At 45.1% G+C, this 27,851-nt stretch overlaps 1 protein-coding gene across 1 annotated transcript in view; it reads left to right on the forward strand.

Moving 5' to 3' along the window:
- Positions 1-2,223: 2,223 nt before the first annotated feature.
- DNAH2 (dynein axonemal heavy chain 2) overlaps positions 2,224-27,851 on the forward strand; it is a gene marked incomplete at its 3' end in the record, with an annotated part of 417,940 nt that continues 392,312 nt past the window's right edge. Inside the window, exons 1-3 of the mRNA XM_082254654.1 lie at positions 2,224-2,326; positions 21,591-21,730; positions 25,402-25,460. Coding sequence (XP_082110780.1) covers positions 21,607-21,730; positions 25,402-25,460 — 183 coding nt within the window. The 5' untranslated portion in view covers positions 2,224-2,326; positions 21,591-21,606. The remainder of the gene's footprint in view (positions 2,327-21,590; positions 21,731-25,401; positions 25,461-27,851) is intronic.

Consider the following 27,851-nt stretch of genomic DNA (forward strand, 5'->3'; position numbering starts at 1 on the left):
CACAGCCTGCCTTTCCTAACATGCATCCTCCACCACCAATCACAGTCTGCCTTTCCTAACATGCACCCTCCACCACCAATCACAGTCTGCCTTTCCTAACATGCACCCTCCACCACCAATCACAGCCTGCCTTTCCTTACATGCACCCTCCACCACCAATCACAGTCTCCTTTTCCTTACATGCACCCTCCACCACCAATCACAGCCTGCCTTTTCTTACATGCACCCTCCACCGCCAATCACAGCCTGCCTTTCCTTACATGCACCCTCCACCGCCAATCACAGCCTGCCTTTTCTTACATGCACCCTCCACCGCCAATCACAGCCTGCCTTTCCTTACATGCACCCTCCACCACCAATCACAGCCTGCCTTTTCTTACATGCACCCTCCACCACCAATCATAGCCTGCCTTTCCTTACATGCATCCTCCACCACCAATCATAGCCTGCCTTTTCTTACATGCACCCTCCACCACCAATCACAGCCTGCCTTTCCTTACATGCACCCTCCACCACCAATCACAGCCTGCCTTTTCTTACATGCATCCTCCACCGCCAATCACAGCCTGCCTTTCCTTACATGCACCCTCCACCACCAATCACAGTCTGCCCTTCAACAGCAACCAATAGAAGCATGGGCCGCAGAAGGTAAAGGCTTCTGGAGTGCAGAGTACATGGACAGTACCTCCTAGCTGTATGTGAGGTCACTAGCATCCCGCCCACTTACTAAAAGGCTCCGCCCCTGATATATATATAAAATTACCTTATGTAGGCTGTGCCTTTAGGTGCAGCAAAATCACTGGATTCTGATAACCAACTGTGACATAAAACATTGCAACCACCACCATTTTATTCCCCAGGGGCTCTGCTCCCAGAAAATTGTATTTATTTATTTATTAATCTTAAGGCCTAAAATGTACATTTTTTTAATTTTAAAATGCAGACAGCTCTGGCAGTGAAAAGGTTAAAGCACCATAACCGCCTCTTCCATCCAAGGCTTTGCACACAGGGGCAGCAGCTGCTAGAATCAGAGCTGTGTGTACAGGAGGATTGAAGAATGAATAGGAAAAGATTTCATTGGAGCCAATTACAAAGTAAAAACATTGCTGGCAGCGGTGGGATTTGAACCCACGCCTCCGGAGAGACTGGAGCCTTAATCCAGCGCCTTAGACCGCTCGGCCACGCTACCTTATAAATTGTGAGGGGCTGGGCTGGACACAATCCTACAAGTCTGCTTCGTGTTCAGGATAATACCTTTAATTCCAGCTGATACAACTGAATTCTGTGGATTTACATTGCTCCCACGCTGCCCTCACATGCCCACCACCCTAGTGCTTTCCATACCAGGGCATACTATTCAAACTCTCTACTGCTATTGGCCGCACGAGCTGTCTATTCTGGCCTGTTAATTCCCCATTGGTCGCTCTCGCCACCTGCTGTCGTACTCTCACTGTCAATTGGCCAGCCGTCACTAGCGGCAGACGTTCTTCCGCCTTTACAAAGCGTAGCCCCGCCCACCACATAGACTGCATGGCTTCGCGTTCCCTAATTTAGAGTAAGCTCCGCCCTCCCACGCAGACTCCAATGCCTGCTACAAATTCATGTAGCACCGCCCACCAAGCAAGCTTTCTGTGAGTGCCTTCTGTGAGCTCCTCCTACACGTAAGGCTGCAAAGCATTCTATGAATTCGTGAGCCTGAGTGTGAGTTAAAGTAGTTCCGCCCACCAGCCTAGGCTGCTATGCATTCTGTGAGTGTAGCCCCGCCCAAACGTAGGCTGCGATGGCTTATTAAGCTCCGCCCGCCGCACTGCTGTCACGCCTTCTGTGAGTGTAGCCCCGCCCAAACGTAGACTGCGATCAGTGCGATGGCTTCTTGAGCTCCGCCCACCACACTGCTGTCATGCCTTCTGTGAGTGTAGCCCCGCCCAAACGTAAGCTGCAATAGTTTATTAAGCTACGCCCACCGCACTGCTGTCACGCCTTATGTGAGTGTAGCCCCGCCCAAACGTAGACTGCTATCAGTGCGATGGTTTCTTGAGCTCCGCCCACCACACCGCTGTCATGCCTTCTGTGAGTGTAGCCCCGCCCAAACGTAGGCTGCAATGGCTTTTTAAGCTCCGCCCACCACACTGCTGTCATGCCGTCTGTGAAGTCAAGCTCCGCCTACAACTTCTGCTGCAACGCCTTCAGTGAATTAGCCCGGCTCCGCCCACTTCCCGTTACCTAGGAGACGCGTCCTGTAGACTAGTGTGCAACACAGAGGGTTCCATAGAGAGCGCGTGAGAGATCTACATACATAGGGCGAGATCTACAGGGAGAGGCCTGGGTGAGTGTGATATAAAGGTAATATAGGGGGGGGGGGTATATACCTGTGTCTGATATAAGAGGTCAGTCCTGCAGATCACCCCCCCCCTTCCTAATTCTGTTGTAGATGGAGGGGGAGGGGTAAGAACCCCATTTTATCCTCATGTGTACCCCCCCCCCTCCCATTGGGGGAGATTCACCCTACTGAAGGACAGGAAATGATGGAAACCCAAACCTCACAGTTGTCACCAGAACAGGAAGTGAGGGCAAATCTTCCATTGGGGACACCCGCCTAAGAGGGGATTCCCCTCACTTCCTGCACAGGTATTCTTTAATGTGTAGGCGTCATCCAAACTGAATTACTAATCCAATCAGCTGCCAGCTGGGTTCTTCAGGGCTTGTTGACACCTGTGGATGGTAAATGTAGGTGGTTGAGCCCCACCCTGAATCCAACACAGCGGGGGGAGGGGAAATTTTATGCATGTCCTAACCGCAGCGGCGAAAAAAATTGACACCCCCCCCCCCCTCACGCTGTGTCTGGTGGGCAGTTAGATGAACCACCCTGCAAACATGTACAATACGCACGAGGCGGTACCGGCTTTTTAAGGGTCAAAGCACTAAGGAGGTGACATATCAGCTGTCCTTTGAAAAGGGATCAACTGGGGATTGCTTTTCAGAGGGATGGCAAGGGCCTTAAGCGATTTTGTTGATGCCCACTTTACCAACTCCTTCCCAGACCTATTCTGACTCTTCACTCCTACATGTAAAATTCTACTTAGAACCCCCAAACTATATATATATATATATATAATGTTTGGGGGTTCTCTGCTAAAAAAAAAATATATATATATATATATATATATATATTAGCAGAAAACACCCAAATATTATATATATATATATATATATATATATATATATATATATATGTATATATATATTGTTTTTTTAGCAGCGACCCTGGATAATAAAATGGTGGGCGTTGCGATTTTTTATGTCACACGGATTTTGCGGAGCGGTCTTTTAAATGCAATTTATTTTGCATAAAAAAAAAAACACTTTTATGAATTAAAAAAAACAAAACCAGTAAAGTTAGCCCAATGTTTGTGTATAATGTGAAAGATGATGTTACGCCGAGTAAATAGATACCCAACATGTCATGCTTTAAAATTGCGTCTGCCAGTGGAATGGCGGCAAACTTCGGTACTTAAAATTCTCCATAGGTGACGCTTTAAACGCCTTTACAGGTTGTCAGTTTAGAATTGCACAGGAGGTCCGGTATTGGAATTATTGCTCTCGCTCTGACGTTCGCGATAATACCTCACATGTGTGGTGCGATCACCGTTTACATATGCGTGCGGGAATAAAATATTCGCATTTGCGCATAAGCACGGTGGTACAGGGGCGCTTTAATATTTTTTCTTTAATTAATTAATTAATTAATTATTTTATTTATTTATTTTATCCACTTCAACCCCGGAAGGTTTTACCCCCCCTTAATGACCAGGTCGTTTTTTGCGATTCGATACTGCGTTATTTTAACGGACAATTGCGCGGTCGTGCGACGCTGTACTCAAATAAAATTGATGTCCTTTTTTCCCATAAACAGAGCTTTCTTTTGGTGGTATTTGATCACCTCTGCGATTTTTTATTTTCTGGCTATAAACAAAAAAATGCCCACAATTTAAAAAGAAAAAAAAAACAGTATTTTTGTACTTTCTGCTATAAAACACCCAAAATGTCAGTTCGGGGTCTGATCTGTCCGCTGTAAGGTCCCGCTAAAAATCACAGATCGCCACCATTACTAGTAAAAAAATGAATAAATAAAAATTACATAAATCTTTCCCCTAGATTGTTGACGTGATAACTTTTGCGCAAACCAATCAATATACACTTATTGGAATTTTTTATACTAAAAATATGTAGCAGAAAACTGGCCAAAAATGATGAAAAAAATTAGATTTTTAAATTTTTAATTGGGAATGTTTTATATCAACAGTAAAAAAAATATAGTTTTTTTTTTTTTCAGAATTGTTGCTAATTTTTTTGTTTATAGCGCAAAAAATAAAAATCGCAGAGGTGATCAAATACCACCAAAAGAAAGCTCTGTTTGTGGGGAAAAAAGGACATCAATTTTATTTGGGTACAGCGTCGCACGACCGCGCAATTGTCCGTTACATAATGCAGTGCCAAATCGCAAAACGTGGCCTGGTCATTAACCACTTAAGCCCCGGAAGATTTTACCCCCTTCCTGACCAGGGGGTATTTTGCGATTCGGCACTGCGTGACTTTAACGGACAATTGCGCGGTTGGGCGACGCTGTACCCAAACGAATTTGACGTCCTTTTTTTTCCCACAAACAGAGCTTTCTTTTGGTGGTATTTGATCACCTGTGCGATTTTTTGATCATGCGCTATAAACAAAAAAAGAGCGTCAATTTTGCAAAAATAACAATATTTTTCACATTTTTTTTATATGAAATTCCCCCCAAAAAAATGTAAAATCAAAATTTTTTTTAATTTTTGGCCAATTTGTTTTCTGGTACATATGTTTGGTAAAAAAAAAATCACAATAAGCGTATTTTGATTGGTTTGCGCAAAAGTTATTGCGTTTACTAACTAAGGGAAAGATTTCTGTCATTTTTGATGTTTTTTTTTTTTTTTAACGCGTAATGGCGGCGATCTGCGATTTTTTTTTTTTTTTTTGCGGTACTGCAACATTGGGGCGGACAGATCGGACCCTTGACTGACATTTTTGACACTTTTGGGGTTACCAGTGACATTACTACAGTAATCAGTGCTATACATATGCACTGTTACTGTAAAAATGACACTGGGAGGGAAGGGGTTAACTTTTTTTTGAGAGGGAGGGGTTATGTGTGTCCCTAGGGGCGTGCTTTCTACTGTGATTGGCTGTGGCTTGAGGTGTAAGAACAGAAATCAACGGTCCTACATAGAAGAACCGTGTGATCACTGTTCCTACACAAGGGAGAATGACAGGCGGCTTTGTTTACATCAGCCGTCCGCCTTTCTCCCGCTCTAACGGACGATCGCGAGTGACCGGCGGACATCGGGTCCGCCGGGCACACACGCGCGGGGGGTCCGTGAGTGAGCGGGAGCGCGCCTCCGGCGGCGCGCGCTCGCTCCCTAGAGCCTCACAGGCTAGTGACGTTGACGTACGTCGCTTTGTCTGTGAGGGGCTGACTGCCGACATAAATAGTCGTTAGGCAGTCGGTAAGCGGTTAAAGTTCATGTGCGTGTAAAGGCAGGCGTCCCAATACTTTTGACAAGATAGTGTAACTGGTTCACACAGAATCTGGTGCAGCTGTGCATGGTAGCCAATCAGCTTCTAACTTCAACTTGTTTAATAAGGCTTTGACAATAAAAGCCGATTGGTTACTAGGCACAGGTGCACCAGTTTTAGGCACCGTTCACACTTGTGTGACTTGTTATGTGGCTTTGGGCATGACAAGTCGCAGCTCATTCTTTTCAGTGGCAGCCGTTCAGATTGGTGTGACTTAAAGGGTAACTCCGCTTTCGTAGGAAACAAATAGCAAATAAAAAAATATATTCTGTATATAGTATACACAATTGCGACACAAGTCATATTGTAATTGGATGTTATTAAAAATCACCTTTCCTTTTCAATCTGCAGCTCTGTAATGTTCTGTAAAATGCAATATGGCCGCCTGGAGCTGTTCTGTACACAGATGAGTTACAGAACGCCCCCCAGAAATGTCATTTCCCGCTTGTGTGATTGGCTCACTGATTTTCCTAGAAGTCTGCACTAGGATACATGTCAGATTTTGGGCATCCCCTGGAACAAAAATTTAATTTTTGGTGAAAACAAAAAACGGGTCATCCTTGTGCTCATTGGACACAGGCAGTGATGATACTTCCTTGCGTCATCCTCCTGATCTTTGGACAGAAGTGGTGATGATAATTCCTGGGTCATCCTCCTGCTTATTGGACAGAAGTGGTGGTGATACTTCCTGGGTCATCCTCCTGCTCTTTGGACAGAGGTGGTGATGATACTTCCTGGGTCATCCTTCTGCTCTTTGGACACAGGTAGTGATGATATTTTCTGGGTCATCTTCCTGCTCTTTGGACAGAAGTGATGATGATACTTCTTTGGTCATCCTTCTGCTCTTTGGACAGAAGTGGTGATACTTCCTGGATCATCCTCCTGCTCTTTGGACAGAAGTGGTGATACTTCCTGGATCATCCTCCTGCTCTTTGGACAGAAGTGGTGATACTTCCTGGGTCATCCTTCTGCTCTTTGGACAGAAGTGGTGATACTTCCTGGATCATCCTCCTGCTCTTTGGACAGAAGTGGTGATACTTCCTGGATCATCCTCCTGCTCTTTGGACAGAAGTGATGATACTTCCTGGGTCATCCTTCTGCTCTTTGGACAGAAGTGGTGATACTTCCTGGATCATCCTCCTGCTCTTTGGACAGAAGTGGTGATACTTCCTGGATCATCCTCCTGCTCTTTGGACAGAAGTGGTGATACTTCCTGGATCATCCTCCTGCTCTTTGGACAGAAGTGATGATACTTCCTGGGTCATCCTTCTGCTCTTTGGACAGAAGTGGTGATACTTCCTGGGTCATCCTTCTGCTCTTTGGACAGAAGTGGTGATACTTCCTGGATCATCCTCCTGCTCTTTGGACAGAAGTAGTGATGATACTCCTGGGTCATCCTTCTGCTCTTTGGACAGAAGTAGTGATGATACTCCTGGGTCATCCTCCTGCTCTTTGGACAGAAGTGGTGATACTTCCTGGGTCATCCTTCTGCTCTTTGGACAGAAGTTGTGATGATACTTCCTGGGTCATCCTTCTGCTCTTTGGACAGAAGTGGTGATACTTCCTGGGTCATCCTTCTGCTCTTTGGACAGAAGTGGTGATACTTCCTGGGTCATCCTCCTGCTCTTTGGACAGAAGTGGTGATGATACTTCCTGGGTCATCCTCCTGCTCTTTGGACAGAAGTGGTGATGATACTTCCTGGGTCATCCTCCTGCTCTTTGGACAGAAGTGGTGATGATACTTCTTGGGTCATCCTTCTGCTCTTTGGACAGAAATGGTGATACTTCCTGGGTCATCCTCCTTCACATTGGACAGAAGTGGTGATGATACTTCCTGGGTCATCCTTCTGCTCTTTGGACAGAGGTGGTGATGCTCAATCACCGTCCAATCAGGAGGCTGGAGGTGGTGAGAGGACACGGGAAGTTGCATTGCAAGAAAAATGTAATATAAATCAGATTACAGATTACAAGTCCTTCGATGTGGTGGCTGCCAGTAACACACTCTTGGGTTCTAGAGTGATAACGCCTACTTCCTGTACTGTATCTATGGGGAAGCAGCATTGTCGCCCTTTTGCAGGACTACAGAACATATCACCATCTCCTCATCTCTATTAAATAGATGGAGGAAATCTGTAGTCCACATTGAACTGAGCAGGTCTAATAACACTGCTTGAGATAATACTGGAGAGGGTATGAGCACACTGGATTGGATTTCTGTCAGGATCAACGGGTATTTTCTTTAACACCGCCTAAGGCGGACATTTTGATGGAGGTTGGTAGGATTATAATGGGTGCCATTTACGGCCCTGGAGCCAAAGCTGGCCCTTTGGCACCTATTGTGTGGTGCTCTGGGTCCCCGTAGACCAGCTATTCTCAATCCTTTTACCATGGGGTAACCTTTGAAAGAACTTTCTGGGCCCAGAGAACCCTTCCTAATGATTACTATGTTTACAGCTCATAGTATGTTAGTGTGAGGTTCACTGGGAATAATGCTCCTTACATTTATGGTCATTGGAAAGAACCACCGCCATTGTCTGGAGTTATTCATCAGAGAGGCAGAAATTGCTTGTTGCTTAAGGAACCCCTAACAACCTCTGGAGGAACCCTGGCTTTCACTGAACCCCGACTGAGAAAGGCTGCTGTAGAGAATAGTCAGTGTTTTCCTTGCCTAGGTGCCTACTTAGGCAAGTAAAGGAACATTTCTCTTTAAAGGTTGTATAACAAATGTGAAACCATTGATTTGTAAAGGTGATGTAATATCTGTGGTTTATAATAGTCTCATGTGATGTGGCTCTAGTCTATAACTGACTCCTGAAGCATGTCATCAGTCTCCAACAACTCCTATAAGATCTTCCCAGTCTCCAACATTTATTATTGGATACCCATAGTCTACCAACAACTCCTATAGCATGTCCCCAGTCTTCAACAACTCCTATAGCATGTCCCCAGTCTCCAACAACTTCTATAGCATGTCCCCAGTCTCCAACAACTCCTATAGAATGTCCCCAGTCACCAACAACTCCTATAGCATGTCTCCAGTCTCCAACAACTCCTATAGCATGTCCCCAGTCTCCAACAACTCCTATAGCATGTCCCCAGTCTCCAACAACTCCTATAGCATGCCCCCAGTCTCCAACAACTTCTATAGCGTGTCCCCAGTCTCCAACAACTTCTATAGCGTGTCCCCAGTCTCCAACAACTTCTATAGCATGTCCCCAGTCTCCAACAACTCCTATAGAATGTCCCCAGTCACCAACAACTCCTATAGCATGTCTCCAGTCTCCAACAACTCCTATAGCATGTCCCCAGTCTCCAACAACTCCTATAGCATGTCCCCAGTCTCCAACAACTCCTATAGCATGCCCCCAGTCTCCAACAACTTCTATAGCGTGTCCCCAGTCTCCAACAACTTCTATAGCGTGTCCCCAGTCTCCAACAACTTCTATAGCATGTCCCCAGTCTTCAACAACTCCTATAGCATGTCCCCAGTCTCCAACAACTTCTATAGCATGTCCCCAGTCTCCAACAACTCCTATAGAATGTCCCCAGTCACCAACAACTCCTATAGCATGTCTCCAGTCTCCAACAACTCCTATAGCATGTCCCCAGTCTACAACAACTCCTATAGCATGCCCCCAGTCTCCAACAACTTCTATAGCGTGTCCCCAGTCTCCAACAACTTCTATAGCATGTCCCCAGTCTTCAACAACTCCTATAGCATGTCCCCAGTCTCCAACAACTTCTATAGCATGTCCCCAGTCTCCAACAACTCCTATAGAATGTCCCCAGTCACCAACAACTCCTATAGCATGTCTCCAGTCTCCAACAACTCCTATAGCATGTCCCCAGTCTCCAACAACTCCTATAGCATGTCCCCAGTCTCCAACAACTCCTATAGCATGTCCCCAGTCTCCAACAACTTCTATAGCGTGTCCCCAGTCTCCAACAACTTCTATAGCGTGTCCCCAGTCTCCAACAACTTCTATAGCATGTCCCTGCCTCTAACAACTCCTATAGCATATCCCCAGTCTTCAACAGCTTCTATAGCATATCCCCAGTCTCCAACAATTCCTATAGCATGTCCCAGTCTCCAACAACTTCTATAGCATGTCCCAGTCTCCAACAATTCCTATAGCATGTCCCAGTCTCCAACAATTCCTATAGCATGTCTCCAACAACTTCTATAGCGTGTCCCCAGTCTCCAACAACTTCTATAGCATATCCCTAGTATCCAACAACTCCTATAGCATGCCCCAGTCTTCCAACACCTGCTATAGCATGCCCCCAGTCTCCCAACACCTCTTATAGAATGCCCCCAGTCTCCAACACCTCCTATAGCATCTCTCCAGTCTCCAACAACATCTGTAGCATGTCCCCAGTCTCCAACAACTTGTATAGCATGTCACCAGTGCCCAACAACTCATATAGCATGCCCCCAGTCTCCAACACCTCCTATAGCATCTCTCCAGTCTCCAACAACATCTGTAGCATGTCCCCAGTCTCCAACAACTCCTATAGCATGTCACCAGTGCCCAACAACTCCTATAGCATGCCTCCAGTCTCCAACAACTCCTATAGCATGTCTGTCCCCAGTCTCCAACAACTCCTATAGCATGTCTGTCCCCAGTCTCCAACAACTCCTATAGCATGTCCCCAGTCTCCAACAACTCTGATTGCATGTCCCCAGTCACCAACAACTTTTATAGCATGTTTCCAGTCTCCAACAACTTCTTTACCATGTCTCCAGTCTCCAAGAACTCCTAAAGCATGTCCCCAGTCTCCAATAACTCATATAGCATGTCTCCAGTATTCCAACAACTCCTATAGCATGTCCACAGTCTCCAACAACCCCTGTGACATGTCCCCTGTCTCCAAAAAGTACTAAAGGATGCCTGTAGTCTCCAATTCCTATAGGATGTTTTTAGTGTCCAACAATTCTTATAGGATGTCCCCAGTCTCCAACAATTCCTATTGGATTTCCACGGTCCCCAACCACCCCTATAATACATCCACAGTCTCCAACAGCACATTTGTAGTCTCCACCAACTACTTAAACATGTTTGCAGTCTCCAACAACCCTTATAGGTTATCCCCAGTCTCCAGCAACTTTTACAGAATGTCTGCAGTCTGAAACAATACATATAGCATGTCCTCAGTCTCCAACAATTTCTATAGGATGTACCCAGTCTCCAACAACTTCATCAGGATGTCTGCAGTCTCCAACAATGCATATACAATGTCCTCAGTCTCCATAAATTTCTATAGGATGTCCACAATCTCCAACAACTTCTACAGAATATCTGCAGTCTCCATCAACTCATATAGCATATCCTCAGTCTCCAACGATTCAATAGAATGTCCTCAGTCTCCAACAACTCCCATTCTCATGTTACATGCCCTCAGTTTCTAACAACTTTGATAGCATGTCTCCAGTCTCCATAACTTCTATAGCATGCCCCAGTAGTCTACAAAAACTTGTATAGCATGTCTCCAGTCTACAACTACTCCTATAGCATGTCTCCAGTCTACAACTACTCCTATAGCATGCCCCCAGTCTACAAAAACTCCTATAGCATGCCCCAGTAGTCTACAAAAACTCGTATAGCATGTCTTCAGTCTACAACTACTCCTATAGCATGCCCCAGTAGTCTACAAAAACTCGTATAGCATGTCTTCAGTCTACAACTACTCCTATAGCATGCCCCCAGTCTACAACAACTCCTATAGCATGCCCCCAGTAGTCTACAAAAACTCCTATAGCATGTCTCCAGTCTACAACTACTCCTATAGCATGTCTCCAGTCTACAACTACTCCTATAGCATGCCCCCAGTAGTCTACAAAAACTCCTATAGCATGCCCCCAGTCTACAACTACTCCTATAGCATGCCCGAGTCTACAACAACTCCTATAGCATGCCCCCAGTCTACAACAACTCCTATAGCATGCCCCCAGTCTACAACAACTCCTATAGCATGCCCCCAGTCTACAACAACTCCTATAGCATGTCTCCAGTCTCCAACAACTCCTATAGCATGCCCCCAGTCTACAACAACTCCTATAGCATGCCCCCAGTCTACAACAACTCCTATAGCATGTCCCCAGTCTACAACAACTCCTATAGCATGCCCCCAGTCTACAACAACTCCTATAGCACGCCCCCAGTCTACAACAACTCCTATAGCATGGCCCCAGTCTACAACAACTCCTATAGCATGCCCCCAGTCTACAACAACTCCTATAGCATGCCCCCAGTCTACAACTCCTATAGCATGTATCCAGTCTACAACAACTCCTATAGCATGTCTCCAGTCTCCAACAACTCCTATAGCATGCCCCCAGTCTACAACAACTCCTATAGCATGCCCCCAGTCTACAACAACTCCTATAGCATGCCCCCAGTCTACAACAACTCCTATAGCACGCCCCCAGTCTACAACAACTCCTATAGCATGTCCCCAGTCTACAACAACTCCTATAGCATGCCCCCAGTCTACAACTCCTATAGCATGTCTCCAGTCTACAAATACTCCTATAGCATGTCTCCAGTCTACAACTACTCCTATAGCATGCCCCCAGTAGTCTACAAAAACTCCTATAGCATGCCCCCAGTCTACAACTACTCCTATAGCATGCCCCGAGTCTACAACAACTCCTATAGCATGCCCCCAGTCTACAACAACTCCTATAGCATGTCTCCAGTCTCCAACAACTCCTATAGCATGCCCCCAGTCTACAACAACTCCTATAGCATGCCCCCAGTCTACAACAACTCCTATAGCATGTCCCCAGTCTACAACAACTCCTATAGCATGCCCCCAGTCTACAACAACTCCTATAGCACGCCCCCAGTCTACAACAACTCCTATAGCATGTCCCCAGTCTACAACAACTCCTATAGCATGCCCCCAGTCTACAACTCCTATAGCATGCCCCCAGTCTCCAACAACTCCTATAGCATGTCTCCAGTCTACAACTCCTATAGCATGTCCCCAGTCTACAACAACTCCTATAGCATGCCCCCAGTCTACAACTCCTATAGCATGCCCCCAGTCTACAACAACTCCTATAGCATGTCTCCAGTCTACCACAACTCCTATAGCATGCCCACAGTCTACAACTCCTATAGCATGTCTCCAGTCTACAACAACTCCTATAGCATGTCTCCAGTCTACAACAACTCCTATAGCATGCCCCCAGTCTACAACAACTCCTATAGCATGCCCCCAGTCTACAACAACTCCTATAGCATGCCCCCAGTCTACAACAACTCCTATAGCATGCCCCCAGTCTACAACAACTCCTATAGCATGCCCCCAGTCTACAACAACTCCTATAGCATGCCCCCAGTCTACAACAACTCCTATAGCATGCCCCCAGTCTACAACAACTCCTATAGCATGCCCCCAGTCTACAACAACTCCTATAGCATGCCCCCAGTCTACAACAACTCCTATAGCATGCCCCCAGTCTACAACAACTCCTATAGCATGCCCCCAGTCTACAACAACTCCTATAGCATGCCCCCAGTCTACAACAACTCCTATAGCATGCCCCCAGTCTACAACAACTCCTATAGCATGTCTCCAGTCTCCAACACCTCCTATAGCATGTCTCCAGTCTCCCAACAACTCCTATAGCATGTCTCCAGTCTCCAACACCTCCTATAGCATGTCTCCAGTCTCCCAACAACTCCTATAGCATGCCCCCAGTCTACAACAACTCCTATAGCATGCCCCCAGTCTACAACAACTCCTATAGCATGCCCCCAGTCTACAACAACTCCTATAGCATGCCCCCAGTCTACAACAACTCCTATAGCATGCCCCCAGTCTACAACAACTCCTATAGCATGCCCCCAGTCTACAACAACTCCTATAGCATGCCCCCAGTCTACAACAACTCCTATAGCATGCCCCCAGTCTACAACAACTCCTATAGCATGCCCCCAGTCTACAACAACTCCTATAGCATGCCCCCAGTCTACAACAACTCCTATAGCATGCCCCCAGTCTACAACAACTCCTATAGCATGCCCCCAGTCTACAACAACTCCTATAGCATGCCCCCAGTCTACAACAACTCCTATAGCATGTCTCCAGTCTCCAACACCTCCTATAGCATGTCTCCAGTCTCCCAACAACTCCTATAGCATGTCTCCAGTCTCCAACACCTCCTATAGCATGTCTCCAGTCTCCCAACAACTCCTATAGCATGCCCCCAGTCTACAACAACTCCTATAGCATGCCCCCAGTCTACAACAACTCCTATAGCATGCCCCCAGTCTACAACAACTCCTATAGCATGCCCCCAGTCTACAACAACTCCTATAGCATGCCCCCAGTCTACAACAACTCCTATAGCATGCCCCCAGTCTACAACAACTCCTATAGCATGCCCCCAGTCTACAACTACTCCTATAGCATGCCCCCAGTCTACAACAACTCCTATAGCATGTCTCCAGTCTCCAACACCTCCTATAGCATGTCTCCAGTCTCCCAACAACTCCTATAGCATGCCCCCAGTCTACAACAACTCCTATAGCATGCCCCCAGTCTACAACAACTCCTATAGCATGTCCCCAGTCTACAACAACTCCTATAGCACGCCCCCAGTCTACAACAACTCCTATAGCATGTCTCCAGTCTACAACAACTCCTATAGCATGTCCACAGTCACCAACAACTTCTATAGTATGTTCACAGTCTCTGACCATGTCTTGTTGCATGTCTTCCATCTCTGACAGCTTTCTGCAGCATTACATTAACTGATTACTATATGAGACCCTTTGGTAATGTCAGAGAGAACATGTGAGCCCCCCTGCATCAATAAAGTTGCCCACCCCTTGTGTACAGTATTGTCAATTACTCAGTGGTAAAATGAAGCCTGATTTGCAGGCAGGCAAATGTTAAGCTGTGGTGGTGAATGCGCTTCTTGTATAAATAGCCCAGCCAGCCCCTCCAGAGCTCCATACGCCCAGTACCACAATTACGGCCAATTCTCTCCCAGCGACGCTCAGTGTGGTGGGACACTTTGCCTGTAATCGGCGGGAACATTGCGCTGCGGTGCTGCAGATTGTGCTCAGGCTGACATTTGAAAATGTTTTTTCTTCTATTTTTACATAATCACTCTGATTTATCGTTTAAAGGGAACACGTAATGCAGGTTTAACAGCTGCAATGCATTAATATTGGTCACGTAGGCTGGCCTGGATCCTACTTCCAATATACAGATGGGATTAGGCACTTTATGGTTACTCCTTTAGAGATGAAAACCATTCAAATTCACCAATTAAATGATTTAATGACAATGCTGTATGATACAATTTGTCTGAATGTTCGACTGAAATAGATTTTCAATTGAAAAATATCTTAATGCCAAATGCATTTCATCTAGTTTACCAAATCCCTAAGTATCAAAAACAATTTCCAGATATTTTTTATGAAATACGGTTTTCACTGTTTTTCTATCTCAGAGCTGCTGATCTCCTATAGCCCCTTGTAGCCACCTCTTGTTTACATGCATTCGCTCCATTGTTTGCTGCTCATTGTCGCCCTTGGCTGGCTTCCTGATAGTGACAGGGGTGGACCATATAATATGATGAAGCCAGCTACTCAGTAACATCCATTGGAACAATTCTTTATTGGCTACAATGCAAGATGCAGCGGTAAAATCCTAACGCGTTTCGGCCAAAAGCCTTACTTTAGTCGAAACATGTTGGAATGCAATAAAGAATTGTTCCAATGGATGTTCTTGGTTCCCAGTCTCCCTGTTAATCCCTAGTAGAACATTTTTTCTTTGTGCAATGGTGGACTATACATCTACGCAATGTTTGCATACTTAGCAACATTTCTGTGCTAGACCCTGAGACACTGGTAACCCCACCCACAGTCATCCTCAAGCCGTCTAGTGATTGGGTTGTCCTGTGCTGATCTAGTCCAAACTCCACCTCTAATAATGCTAGGACCGCCCATTCCCTGTTCCCAATCACCGTAGTAAATGCCTTTTTTAAGTTACTGCATGTGCAATACCTCAAAAAACAGTTACTCTGTGGTCCCGCCCGGGACATCGCCCAGGACATACCATCATTGGGACTGAAGTTGAAGGTGTGGGACTGTCCCAACAAATCCAAGACCTATAGCATCTATGTGTGTATTAGCATGGTCGTTGGGGGCATTGTGACAAGGTGACAACGCAGGAACACAACTAGCAAGATTGTTGTCATCCCATAACAGGAAGTGTCTGAACCAGCAGGATTATAAATCTGTAGATATAAAACTCAACATTTGGCTTAGCCCCCTAAATTTATTTTTCTGAAGTCTGCAGGCCAGTCACCTGAAACACATTGTCCCCTTCTTCTTTTGGTCATCTCCTAGCGTCAGGTGGTCCTATATGATGCCATTGTAATGACGTCAGCCCCACTCTTTGCATTATTATGCCATGAAGTAACCACGCCATGGTGATGCCCCATTAAATTGTAGGTCCAAGTCTCCCTGCACTGCCAGCTTCCCGTCATTTTTATGAGTTGAGTGATGCTAGGCTAGTAGATTGAGGACATCTTGTGGTGAAAAAAAAGTACTGCAGGGGAGAGCTCCAGCTTGAAGGTGAGTATTGCAGTATGCAGGGGCGTAACTACAGGGGTTGCAGGGGGTGCAATTGCATCCGGGCCCCATGCTCCAGGGGGTCTGCGCAGCTCCCCTGTACACCTGGATAGGAGGGGCAGTGGGGGCAGCATGTTGAGAAATCACTGTCCTCCTTTTTCCTTCTGTAGCTGCAGGAGGAAAATTAAGGAGATTGGTTCCTCTGTATGCTGCCCCCACCACTCCTCCCATCCAGTTCACTTGTGTTCTGCTGTCTTTGCAGGACTTGTGAAAGGGTCCCACTGCGGGACCGTAATAAAGGGCCCCGCAACGAGAGTAAAGGGTCCAAAGATCAGTGGGAAGAGCCCCAGCCCACGGTTTCTTGCACTGGGGCCCTGAAGGTTCTAGTTACGCCTCTGGCAGTATGTGCTGCTTTTTTATTTTTAACACTTGCTGCGGTCTCTTTTAATTTTTAAAAAATTGCCCCAGAGTTGAGCTTTAATTAGATTGGGAAAAAAAAAAAATATTATATTAGCACATTGTATCTTCTACGAAATTTTAATGATTGGGTTTATAAAATCTGAAATGTTTCTAAGATATTCTGGCACGTTACTCATTTATTTATTTTTTACGTTTCCGAATCTATTTCTGTGCAGTCAGCACATGCACCCACACCTAGCAGAGGTAGAAATGCAATAAACACCCTGTGCAAAATGCATATGCAGTGCATATAGATAGGGGGGGAAAAAATCTGTTTTCTTTGTGATTATCAGAATGTTCCCAGTTTACCTCGATAGCTTTCGTTGTTTTTGTTTTTTTTTTATGTAAAACGTGAAGGCTTCATTCCGAGACAGCGCAGGGAGAGTGGGATTGTTGGCAAGACGAGGCACCTGCAGGACGCTGTGAGTCAGCGCTGGAAAATACGCAGTGGTCCGACGGACTTGTTTACCTCTTATCTTGCACGTGTGCGCATGTGCTGCCATCCGTTACTATGATTAACATGTTCTAGGACAACTATTTAAAAAAAATCATTTGAAATAAAAGTATACCGGCAAATGAACTGACATGACATTATCTAGATTCTGTGTTCATTAATTTTTATAGTTAACATTATTTTATATTTGGAATTTTTTATTTATTTTTTTTTAATTCTTTTTATTGATTTTAAGGAATTTAAGTGGTACAAAACAGAGCCTCTGGGCATTCCCCGACTCTTGGTAAACAACAAAACAAACATCTCTAATTATCTCCATTTAGCTCAGTTTTAACCGCTTGCCGACCGCCGCAAGTAGATTTACTGCGGCGGTCAGCCCCGGCCAGGCAGTGTGACGTTAATTAACGTCACTAGCCTGGGAGGGTCTGGGGAGCTCCCGCGCGTCCGCGGAGGCGCGCTCCCGCGCGTGTGACCAGCGGACCCGATGTCCGCCGGTCACTCGGCGATCGTCGGGGGAGAGGGAGAATGTCAGGCAGCTTGTGTAAACAAGCCACCTGTCATTCTCCTCGGTGTAAAAACACTGATCACACGGATCTACTATGTAGATCCGTTGATCAGTGTCCTTACAGCTCAAGCCACAGCCAATCACAGTAGAAAGCACGCCCCTAGGGACACACATAGCCCCGCCCTTTAAAAAAAGTTAACCCCTTCACTGCCAGTGTATTTTTACAGTAACAGTGCATATGTATAGTACTGATTACTGTAGAAATGTCACTGGTAACCCCAAAAGTGTCAAAAATGTCAATCAAGGGTCCGATCTGTCCCCCGCAATGTCGCAGTACCGCAAAAAAAATCGCAGATCGCCGCCATTATGCGTTAAAAAAAAAACAACAAAAATGACAAAAATCTTTCCCTTTGTTAGTAAACGCGATAACTTTTGCGCAAACCAATCAAAATACGCTTTTTGCGATTTTTTTTTTTACCAAACATAGGTAGGATAAAACAAATTGGCCGAAAATGTTAAAAAATTTTGATTTTTACATTTTTTTTTTGGGGAATTTCATATAAAAAAAATGTGAAAAATATTGTTATTTTTGCGAAATTGACGCTCTTTTTTTGTTTATAGCGCGTGATCAAAAAATCGCACAGGTGATCAAATACCACCAAAAGAAAGATCTGTTTGTGGGAAAAAAAGGACGTCAAATTCGTTTAGGTACAGCGTCGCACGACCGCGCAATTGTCCGTTAAAGTCACGCAGTGCCGAATCGCAAAATACCCCCTGGTCGTTTAGCAGCCAAATCCTCCGGGGCTTAAGTGGTTAAGGAATACTCCGTTTACGTTTTGAAATAAAGAAAAAGAAATTGATGCCTTTTTTTCCCCCCACAAATAGAGTTATTTTTTTTATGGTGGCATTTGATAACCTCTGTGGTTTTTATTTTTTTGCGCTATAAACAAAAAAAGACTGACACTTTTGAAAAAAAAAAAAACAATATTTTTTTATTTTCTACTATAAAACCTACCCATTAACCACTTAAGCCCCAGAAGATTTTACCCCCATTCCGACCAGGAGTTTTTTTGCGATTCGGCACTGCATGAATTTAACGGACAATTGCGCGGTCGTGCGATGCTGTACCTAAACGAATTTGACGTCCTTTTTTTCCCACAAACCGAGCTTTCTTTTGGTGGTATTTGATCACCTGTGCGATTTTTACTTTTTGAGCTATAAACAAAAAAAGAGCGTACATTTTGCAAAAATTTCAATATTTTTCTCATTTTTTTATATGAAATTCCCCAAAAAAAAATTATAAAAATCAAAATTTTTTAACATTTTAGGCCAATTTGTTTTATGCTACATATGTTTGGTAAAAAAAAATCGCAAAAAGCGTATTTTGATTGGTTTGCGCAAAAGTTATTGGGTTTACTAACTAAGGGAAAGATTTTTGTCATTTTTATTGTTTTTTTTTTTTTTAACGAGTAATGGCTGCAATCTGCGATTTTTTTTTTTTTTTTTTTTTTGCGGGACTGCGACATTGTGGCGGACAGATCGGACCCTTGACTGACATTTTTGACACTTTTGGGGGTACCAGTGACATTACTGCAGTAATTAGTGCTATACATATGCACCGTTACTGTAAAAATGACACTGGGAGGGAAGGGGTTAACTTTATTGGAGAGGGAGGGGTTAAGTGTGTCCCTAGGGGCGTGCTTCTAACTGTGATTGGATGTGGCTGTGTGTGTAACAGCAGAGATCAACGGTCCTACATATCAGGACCGTATGATCTGTGCTTTTACACAGGGGAGAATGACAGGCGGCTTTGTTTACATTAGCCACCTGCCTTTCTCCCTCTCCACCTGACGATCGCGAGTGACCGGCGGACATTGGGACACACATGCGGGCTGCTTAGGGAACGAGCAGGGGCGGGAGCGCGCCTCCGGCGGCGCGCGCTCACCCCCTATTGGCTCCCAGGCTAGTAACGTACCGGTGCGTCACTTTGCCTGGGAGGGGCTGACCGCCTCCGTATATAGTCGGGCGGCGGTCGGCAAGTGGTTAAGAAATAGGTTTTGAAATAAAGAAAAAGAAATTAATGCATTTTTTTCCCCACAAATAGAGTTTTTTTATGGTGGCATTTGATAACCTGGTTTTTATTTTTTTGCGCTATAAACAAAAAAAGACTGACAATTTTGAAAAAAAAAAAAAACAATATTTTTTATTTTCTACTATAAAACCTAACCATAAAAAAAAAAAAAAAAAAAACTTTATTCATCGTTTTAGGCCAATATGTATTCTGCTACATGTTTTTGGTAAAAGAAATCCCAATATGCGTATATTGATTTGTTTGCGCAAAAGTTATCGCGTCTACAAACTATGGGATAGATTTATAGAGTTTTAATTTTTACTTGTAATGGCGGCAATCAGCGATTTTTTTTTTTTTAGTGGGACTGCGATATTGCAGCAGGCAAATTTGGATACTAGGTGACACTTTTTGGGGACCAATGACACCATTACAGTGATCAGTGGTAGAAACGTGCACTGTCACTGTACTAATGACACTGGCAGGGAAGGGGCCAATCAGGGGTGATCAAAGGGTCCTCACAGGAGGGCCTCTCCTGACAATGATCGCAGGGTGTCGGTGAACATCAGGTCCACCAGACCTGCTGATTGGCTCACGTTATGTCCAAAAGCGGATCGCTGGTGGCGTGCGTCCCAGACCCAGTGCACAAAATCACATACAGGTACGGGATTTCATGCAGGAGGCAAATCGGACACTAGGTGACACTTTTTGGGGACCAATGACACCAATACAGTGATCAGTACTAGAAACATGCACTGTCACTGTACTAATGACACTGACAGGGAAGGGGCCAATCAGGGGTGATCAAAGGGTCCTCACAGGAGGGCCGGTGAACATCGGGTCCACCGGACCCGTTGATTGGCTCACGTTATGTCCAATAACAGCGGAAGCGGATCGTTGGTGGCGTGCGTCCCAGACCCAGTGCACGAAATTACATACAGGTACGGGATTTCATGCAGGAGGCAAATCGGGCCACTAGGTGATACTTTTTGGGAACCAATGACACCAATACAGTGATCAGTGCTAGAAACATGCACTGTTAATATACTAATGATACTGGCAGGGAAGGGGCCAATCAGGGGTGATCAAAGGGTCCTCACAGGAGGGCCTCTCCTGAGAATGATTGCAGGGTGCCGGTGAACATCGGGTCCACCGGACCCGCTTATTGGCTCACGTTATGTCCAATAACAGCGGAAGTGGATCGCTGGTGGCGCGCGTCCCAGACCCAGTGCACGAAATCGCATACAGGTACGGGATTTTATGCAGGAGGGCTGCTCTGCCGCGCTATATCTGCATGGGGCGGTCCAGAAAGGGTAATGAATATATCACAGTTATTTCCCCAGATAACCAATGAGATTTCTCAGATCACCTTTTTCCTGAAATCAGGAGGATGCAATCACCCAATAACTAGAATATCAGATACTATGTGGCCGTGGATGGAGAATCTAGCCATACGTCCCACTTGCAAGAACACCCACGAGCATAAGTTGTTTTATAAAGGGCTATTTCCTTATTTACCTGGATTTTCTTAAATTGTAAGCTAGGGCCCTACTTAGACTTCCACGTCAAGGTAATGGCCTTGCGGGCATCAAAAAGCAGCAGACTGACATGGGTCCTAAGAGCCCGACGGGGGATCAATGCACCCACCAGCCCGAGCAAACATACATCAGCACTCAGGGGGATCCCAACAGTGGTGAGCTGCGTGACGAAACCAGCAAGCTCAGAATATTTGGATTTTTAAAAAAAAAAAGTTGAAATGTCTGTAACTGCTGTTAATTAAGGATCATGACTCTTGATTACCACCACTATGTACCCCATAGTTGGGGAGGGGGGGGGGGACCAATGACTGTAGTTCCTCTATAATTCTGTTTTTGTAAAAACGTTTAATATTTTCTTTAGGTCCAATACATGTGCCATGTCTGACCCGGACTTTATCGATTCCTCGCCTGAGCTCAATGCTTTGGACCCCTCAGATCCGTTGCCTCTGACTCCAGTAGATGTGGAGATTAGTGATGTGATCAGCACACATGAAAATAATGGTAAGCCATTGGACTTGATGGAAGATTAACTTTGCGGTGTGATAAAACTTTTACTTTATTTCCTGCAAGTCCTGTTATATTTATACAATGTACTGAAAAATCTACAAATACGGATATAGCACCCTCTACTGTGCTTCTAGTGCCAATGTAGGCAAATTCGTGTTCATAACTCCTGGTAAGTCAGATATTGGGTCAGGTTGCTGCAGGTCAGGCTGGAGGGCTCTACAGAGGCAGGTCTCTGGTACCTCCCCCTAGATCTGGAAGTTTGGAGAAACTTCTAGAACTTAGTGGGAAGAGGCCATGAGGACCTGATCTGCATACTTAGGGGAGTCTGATCAATTCCCCAGGCTGAATGCCCTGGCGGGGTGGATAGATCAGCCCTTGTAATGAGAGAGCTCGGTCAGCTGGAAGTCGGGTGGAAGATGGCTTGCTAAGGAGGCTCTTGGTGGCCTATAAGGGAACCCCTGGATCTAGGGGGGAGAGGGGCTCTGGCTCCAGGCTGGGCACAGACTGGCTTGGGAAGATCCTATCAGCAGAGCAGTTTGAGATGTAATCTTGCCTAAAGAGCAGCAGGGAGCAAAGAGTACAGAGTACATCAGCACACCCAGGGATTCACAAGGGGAAAGACTGCCATATGTAGCCAGCTTTCTGAGGACAGCATTGTGCTTAACCCTTCATCCCTTGTCCTGGGAGATCTTTGGATCAGCCAGGCGAGCTGGTAGACAAGAGGCCAGGAGGGTTGGAAGTACCTGCAGGCAAGAGGAGTTGGAGATACTCCTGTATGCAGTTTGCAACCTGTTGTGAAATTCTTCTAAAGGGGACTAAAGAGCTCCTAGTCCGCAAGGGATTGCTACTGATCCTTAAATATATATATATACATCAATAAGCCATACCGTTATGACCGCTGACCGGTAAAGTAATGAACATTGATTATTTCATTACAATGGCATCTGAAAGTAGGTGGGATATATTAGGCAGCAAGTGAACATGTCCCTGAAGTTGCTGTGGATTTGCGTAAGGATTTGAGTGACTTTTGACAAGGGCCATATTGTGATGGCTAAACGACTGTGTCAGAGCAACTCCATAACTGCAGCTCTTGTGGGATGTTTCCAGTCTGCAGTGGTCAGGACCAACCAAAAGTGGTCTGAAGAAGGAAAACCAGCAAACCAGGGACAGGGTCATTGGCAGCCAAGGCTCATTGATGGAGGTGGGTAGCAAAGGCTTGCCTGTGTTTTCCGATCCAATAGAAGAGCTACTGTATTTTAAAGTGCTGAAATAGTTAATGCTTGTTCCGATAGAAAGGTGTCAGAACACACAGTGCATGGCAGTTTGTTTTGTATGGGGCTGCATTGCCGCAGTCCGGTCAGGGTGCCCATGCTGACCCGTGTCCACAGCAAATAGCGCCTAGAATGAGCTGGTGAGCATCAAAACCACACCATGGAGCTATGGAAGAAGGTGGTTTGATATGACGAATCACATTTTATTTCACATCATGTCGGTGGTTCGGTGTGTGCATGGCTTAGCTGGGGAAGAGATGGCATCAGGGTGCATTATAGGAAGAAGGCAAGCCAGCGGAGGTAGTGTGATGCTCTGCTGAGAAACCTTGGGTCCTGCCATTAATGTGGATGTTACTTGACATGTACCACCTACTTAAACATTGTTGGTGACAAGTACACCCCTTCGTGGAAATGGTATTCCCTGATGGCAGTGGTCTCTTTCAGCAGGATAATGTTCCCTGCCACACTGCAAAAATGGTTCAAGAATGGTTTGAGGAACACAACAAGGAGTTTGAGGTGTTGATGTGGCCTCCAAATTCTCCAGATCTCAATCCAGTCGAGAATCTGTAGGATGTGCTGGAGAAACAAGTGAATTTCACGGAGGCCCCACCTTCCAAATTACAGGACTTAAAGGCGAAGCTCAGCCTAACACTAAAATTGCTACATCTATAGACATCCACGATCTAACACTAACCTATCTAACCCTGTAAAGAAGAAATTAGTATACATACCTTTTCTGAAGCCGATCCCACGCTGAGCTGTCAGCCACAGCTTCGCTGTGAAGGCAGATGCAGAGGAGGCAGCCGACAACGGAAGCCCATAGTAACTCTATGGGTGACGTCACTTCCCATTCATAGTAACTCTATGGGTGATGTCACTTCCCATTCTTAGTAACTCTATGGGTGACGTCACTTCCCATTCATAGTAACTCTATGGCTGACGTCACTTCCCATTCATAGTAACTCTATGGGTGATGTCACTTCCCATTCATAGAAACTCTATGGGTGACGTCACTTCCCATTCATAGTAACTCTATGGGTGATGTCACTTCCCATTTATAGTAACTCTATGGGTGACGTCACTTCCCATTTATAGTAACTCTATGGGTGACGTCACTTCCCATTCATAGTAACTCTATGGGTGACGTCACTTCCCATTCATAGTAACTCTATGGGTGACATCACTTCCCATTCATAGTAACTCTTTGGGTGACGTCACTTCCCATTCATAGTAACTCTATGGGTGACGTCACTTCCCATTCATAGTAACTCTATGGGTGACGTCACTTCCCATTCATAGTAACTCTATGGGTGACGTCACTTCCCATTCATAGTAACTCTATGGGTGACGTCACTTCCCATTCATAGTAACTCTATGGGTGACGTCACTTCCCATTCATAGTAACTCTATGGGTGACGTCACTTCCCATTCATAGTAACTCTATGGGTGATGTCACTTCCCATTCATAGTAACTCCTATGGGTGACGTCACTTCCCATTAATTTCACAGCCGTTGTTGGCTGTATCCTCTACAGAGCTTCCACTGCTGGAGACCGGACTGGAGCGGCTTCAAAAAAGGTATATATGCTGATTTCTTCTTTACAGGGTTAGATAGGTTAGTGTTAGATTGTGGATGTCTATAGATGAAGCGAATTTAGTGTTAGACTGGACTTCTCCTTTAAAGGATGCGCTACTGATGACTTGGTGCCAGATACCACAGCATACCTTTAGAGGTCTAATGGAGGCCACAACAGGTCAGGGTCATTTTGGAGGCAAAAGGGGGACCTCCTCAATATTAGGTGGGTGGTCATAAAGTACACACACGCACACATACACACAACTATTATTGCGATCTATTCAAGGTCAGAAACACTTGAGGTTACATGATACCTAAACCCTAATGAAGAGGTTGTTTCTGAACCCTCAAATTGTGTTGGATTACCTATTGTACTGATTATCCAATAAAATATAATTTTGCACCCATTACTGTGGTGCCCTTACTGCTTTCTACATAGATGGACTTCTCACCCCTTGGGGAATCTCTGGTACATGTGAGCAGCCTCCCCAAAGCAAGTCAGCTTGTTCAATGAGAGGGTCTTTTACAATACTGAATATTATTATTAGATCTATATCCTCCTATGCATTGTGCCCAGATTTGCATTGTTATCTGTGTGTTGTTATTGGATAGATTTTTCCAGACTTCCTTCCAGGACAGGAAGTGATGGGAAATCTTTCCAAAATGGACACATTTTCAGTAGAGCGAGGAAGGGTTAGAATGGTGGATGGTATATAGCCCTTTCTACAGTGCTGTAGAAGATGATGGAGCTCTATAGATCATATATATAGCAATCATATATATAGCAGTATAATAGTGGATCATTTTTGTTTTCTGCAGAAGACACAAGACATGACAAGTCTCCGTCACCAGTCATGGTGGAGGAACATCTAGATTTGGTAAGGAGAAGCTGATTGACTTTGTGACAATACATTGTACCTATCTATCTCAATTAAAGAAGATACCATGCTAGCATGCTAACATCCCACTAATATATATGCAAGAATATGTGTTGTAGCAAAGGGACTGTAACAGGACATACATATAGTGAACAAAACCAACAAAACAGAAATATATCACATAAAATTTCAAATTTATTATGTAAATGTTAAAAAAGACATAGCAGTAACCACATCCATGTGTTGTACCCAGATAAAATTCACATATATAATACAGAGAATCTTACTGTTTTTACAAAACTGGTCCACATAAGAAGCTTGACGCGTTTTGAAAACACTCTTTCTACAGAAGCGCATCTGAACACATATGATGTGCAGAACAGGGTCAATGTATAAAAACTGTGTTAAAAGACCTTGTCTTGTACAGTAGAGTCCCAATGAATCAGCAACATAATAGAACAGCAGGGAGCGTGTAGTGGATCATAGGAGTAAGCATGTGGCACCAGCCATTATCAACAACTATTACCCCACATCAAAAGGAATATGCATATGCGAAAAGTGGGTGAGCATTATATTCCATGATTGAGGCTGCTCATGACTACTGCTGTAATTCTTACCCATAGCCAGTGTGCTCCACCATTGTGAGATGATCATCCATTGCCAGTGTGCTCCACCATTGTAAGATGATCACCCATGACCAGTGTGCTCCACCATTGTCAGATGATCACCCATGGCCAGTGCGGTCCACCTTTGTCAGATGATTGCCCATGGCCAGTGCGGTCCACCATTGTCAGATGATTACCCATGGCCAGTGCGCTCCACTATTGTCAGATGAACACCCATGGCCACACTGCTCCGCCATTGTCAGATTATCACCCATGACCAGTGTGCTCCACCATTGTCAGATGATCACCCATGGCCAGTGTGGTCCACCATTGTCAGATGATCACCCATGGCCAGTGTGCTCCACCATTGTCATATGATCACCCATGACCAGTGTGCTCCACCATTGTCAGATGATCACCCATGGCCAGTGTGGTCCACCATTGTCAGATGATCACCCATGGCCAGTGTGCTCCACCATTGTCATATGATCACCCATGACCAGTGTGCTCCACCATTGTCAGATTATCACCCATGACCAGTGTGCTCCACCATTGTCAGATTATCACCCATGACCAGTGTGCTCCACCATTGTCAGATTATCACCCATGACCAGTGTGCTCCACCATTGTCAGATTATCACCCATGACCAGTGTGCTCCACCATTGTCAGATGATCACCCATGGCCAGTGTGGTCCACCATTGTCAGATGATCACCCATGGCCAGTGTGCTCCACCATTGTCAGATGATCACCCATGACCAGTGTGCTCCACCATTGTCAGAGGATCACCCATGGCCAGTGTGCTCCACCATTGTCAGATGACCACCCATGGCCAGTGTGCTCCACCATTGTCAGATGATCACCCATGGCCAGTGCTGTCCACCATTGTCAGATGATCACCCATGGCCAGTGTGCTCCACCATTGTCAGATGATCACCCATGGCCAGTGCGGTCCACCATTGTCAGATGATCACCCATGACCAGTGTGCTCCACCATTGTCAGATAATGACCCATGGCCAAACTGCTCCGCTCTTGTCGGATGATCACCCATGGCCAGTGCGGTCCACCATTGTCAGATGATCACCCATGACCAGTGTGCTCCACCATTGTCAGATAATGACCCATGGCCAAACTGCTCCGCTCTTGTCGGATGATCATGTATCTGTAGATTCCAGTTGATATAACTACTTTTTGCATACGCATATTCTATTGATGTGGGTTGATAGTTGTCGGTAATGGCTGGTGCTACTTGCATACGCCTATGATCCACTACACGCTCCCTGCTGTTCTATCATGTTGCTGACTCACTGGAACTCTATTGTACAAGACAAGGTCTTATAACCAGTTCAGCTCCGGAAGGTTTTACCCCCTTCATGACCAGACCATTTTTTGCTATTCAGCACTGCGCTATTTTACCTGGTAATTGCGTAGTCATGCAACACTGTACCCAGATGAAACTTATATCAATTTTTTTTAACACAAATAGAGATTTTTTTTTTGGTGGTGTTTGATTACCACTGGGTTTTTAGTTTTTTATTATATAAAATTAAAAAAGAACGAAAATCAAAAAAAAAAACAACTATATTTTTTATTTTTTGCTATAAAACATATTGAATAAAAAATTACAAAAATCAAATTAATTACAAAGACACAGAACTCTGAGTACAGGGAACAACAATCTGGCTGTTTCTTCTCCCTGAAAAGCAGGAAGGGAAAACAGCCAGCTTAGTGGATAAAAGCAGCACACATTACACTTGTTAGGCACACAGTTAGCCCATTGATTGC

This window comes from Pelophylax lessonae, assembly GCF_965119305.1.
Source record: "Pelophylax lessonae genome assembly, chromosome: 4".
Taxonomy (NCBI): Eukaryota; Metazoa; Chordata; class Amphibia; order Anura; family Ranidae; genus Pelophylax; species Pelophylax lessonae.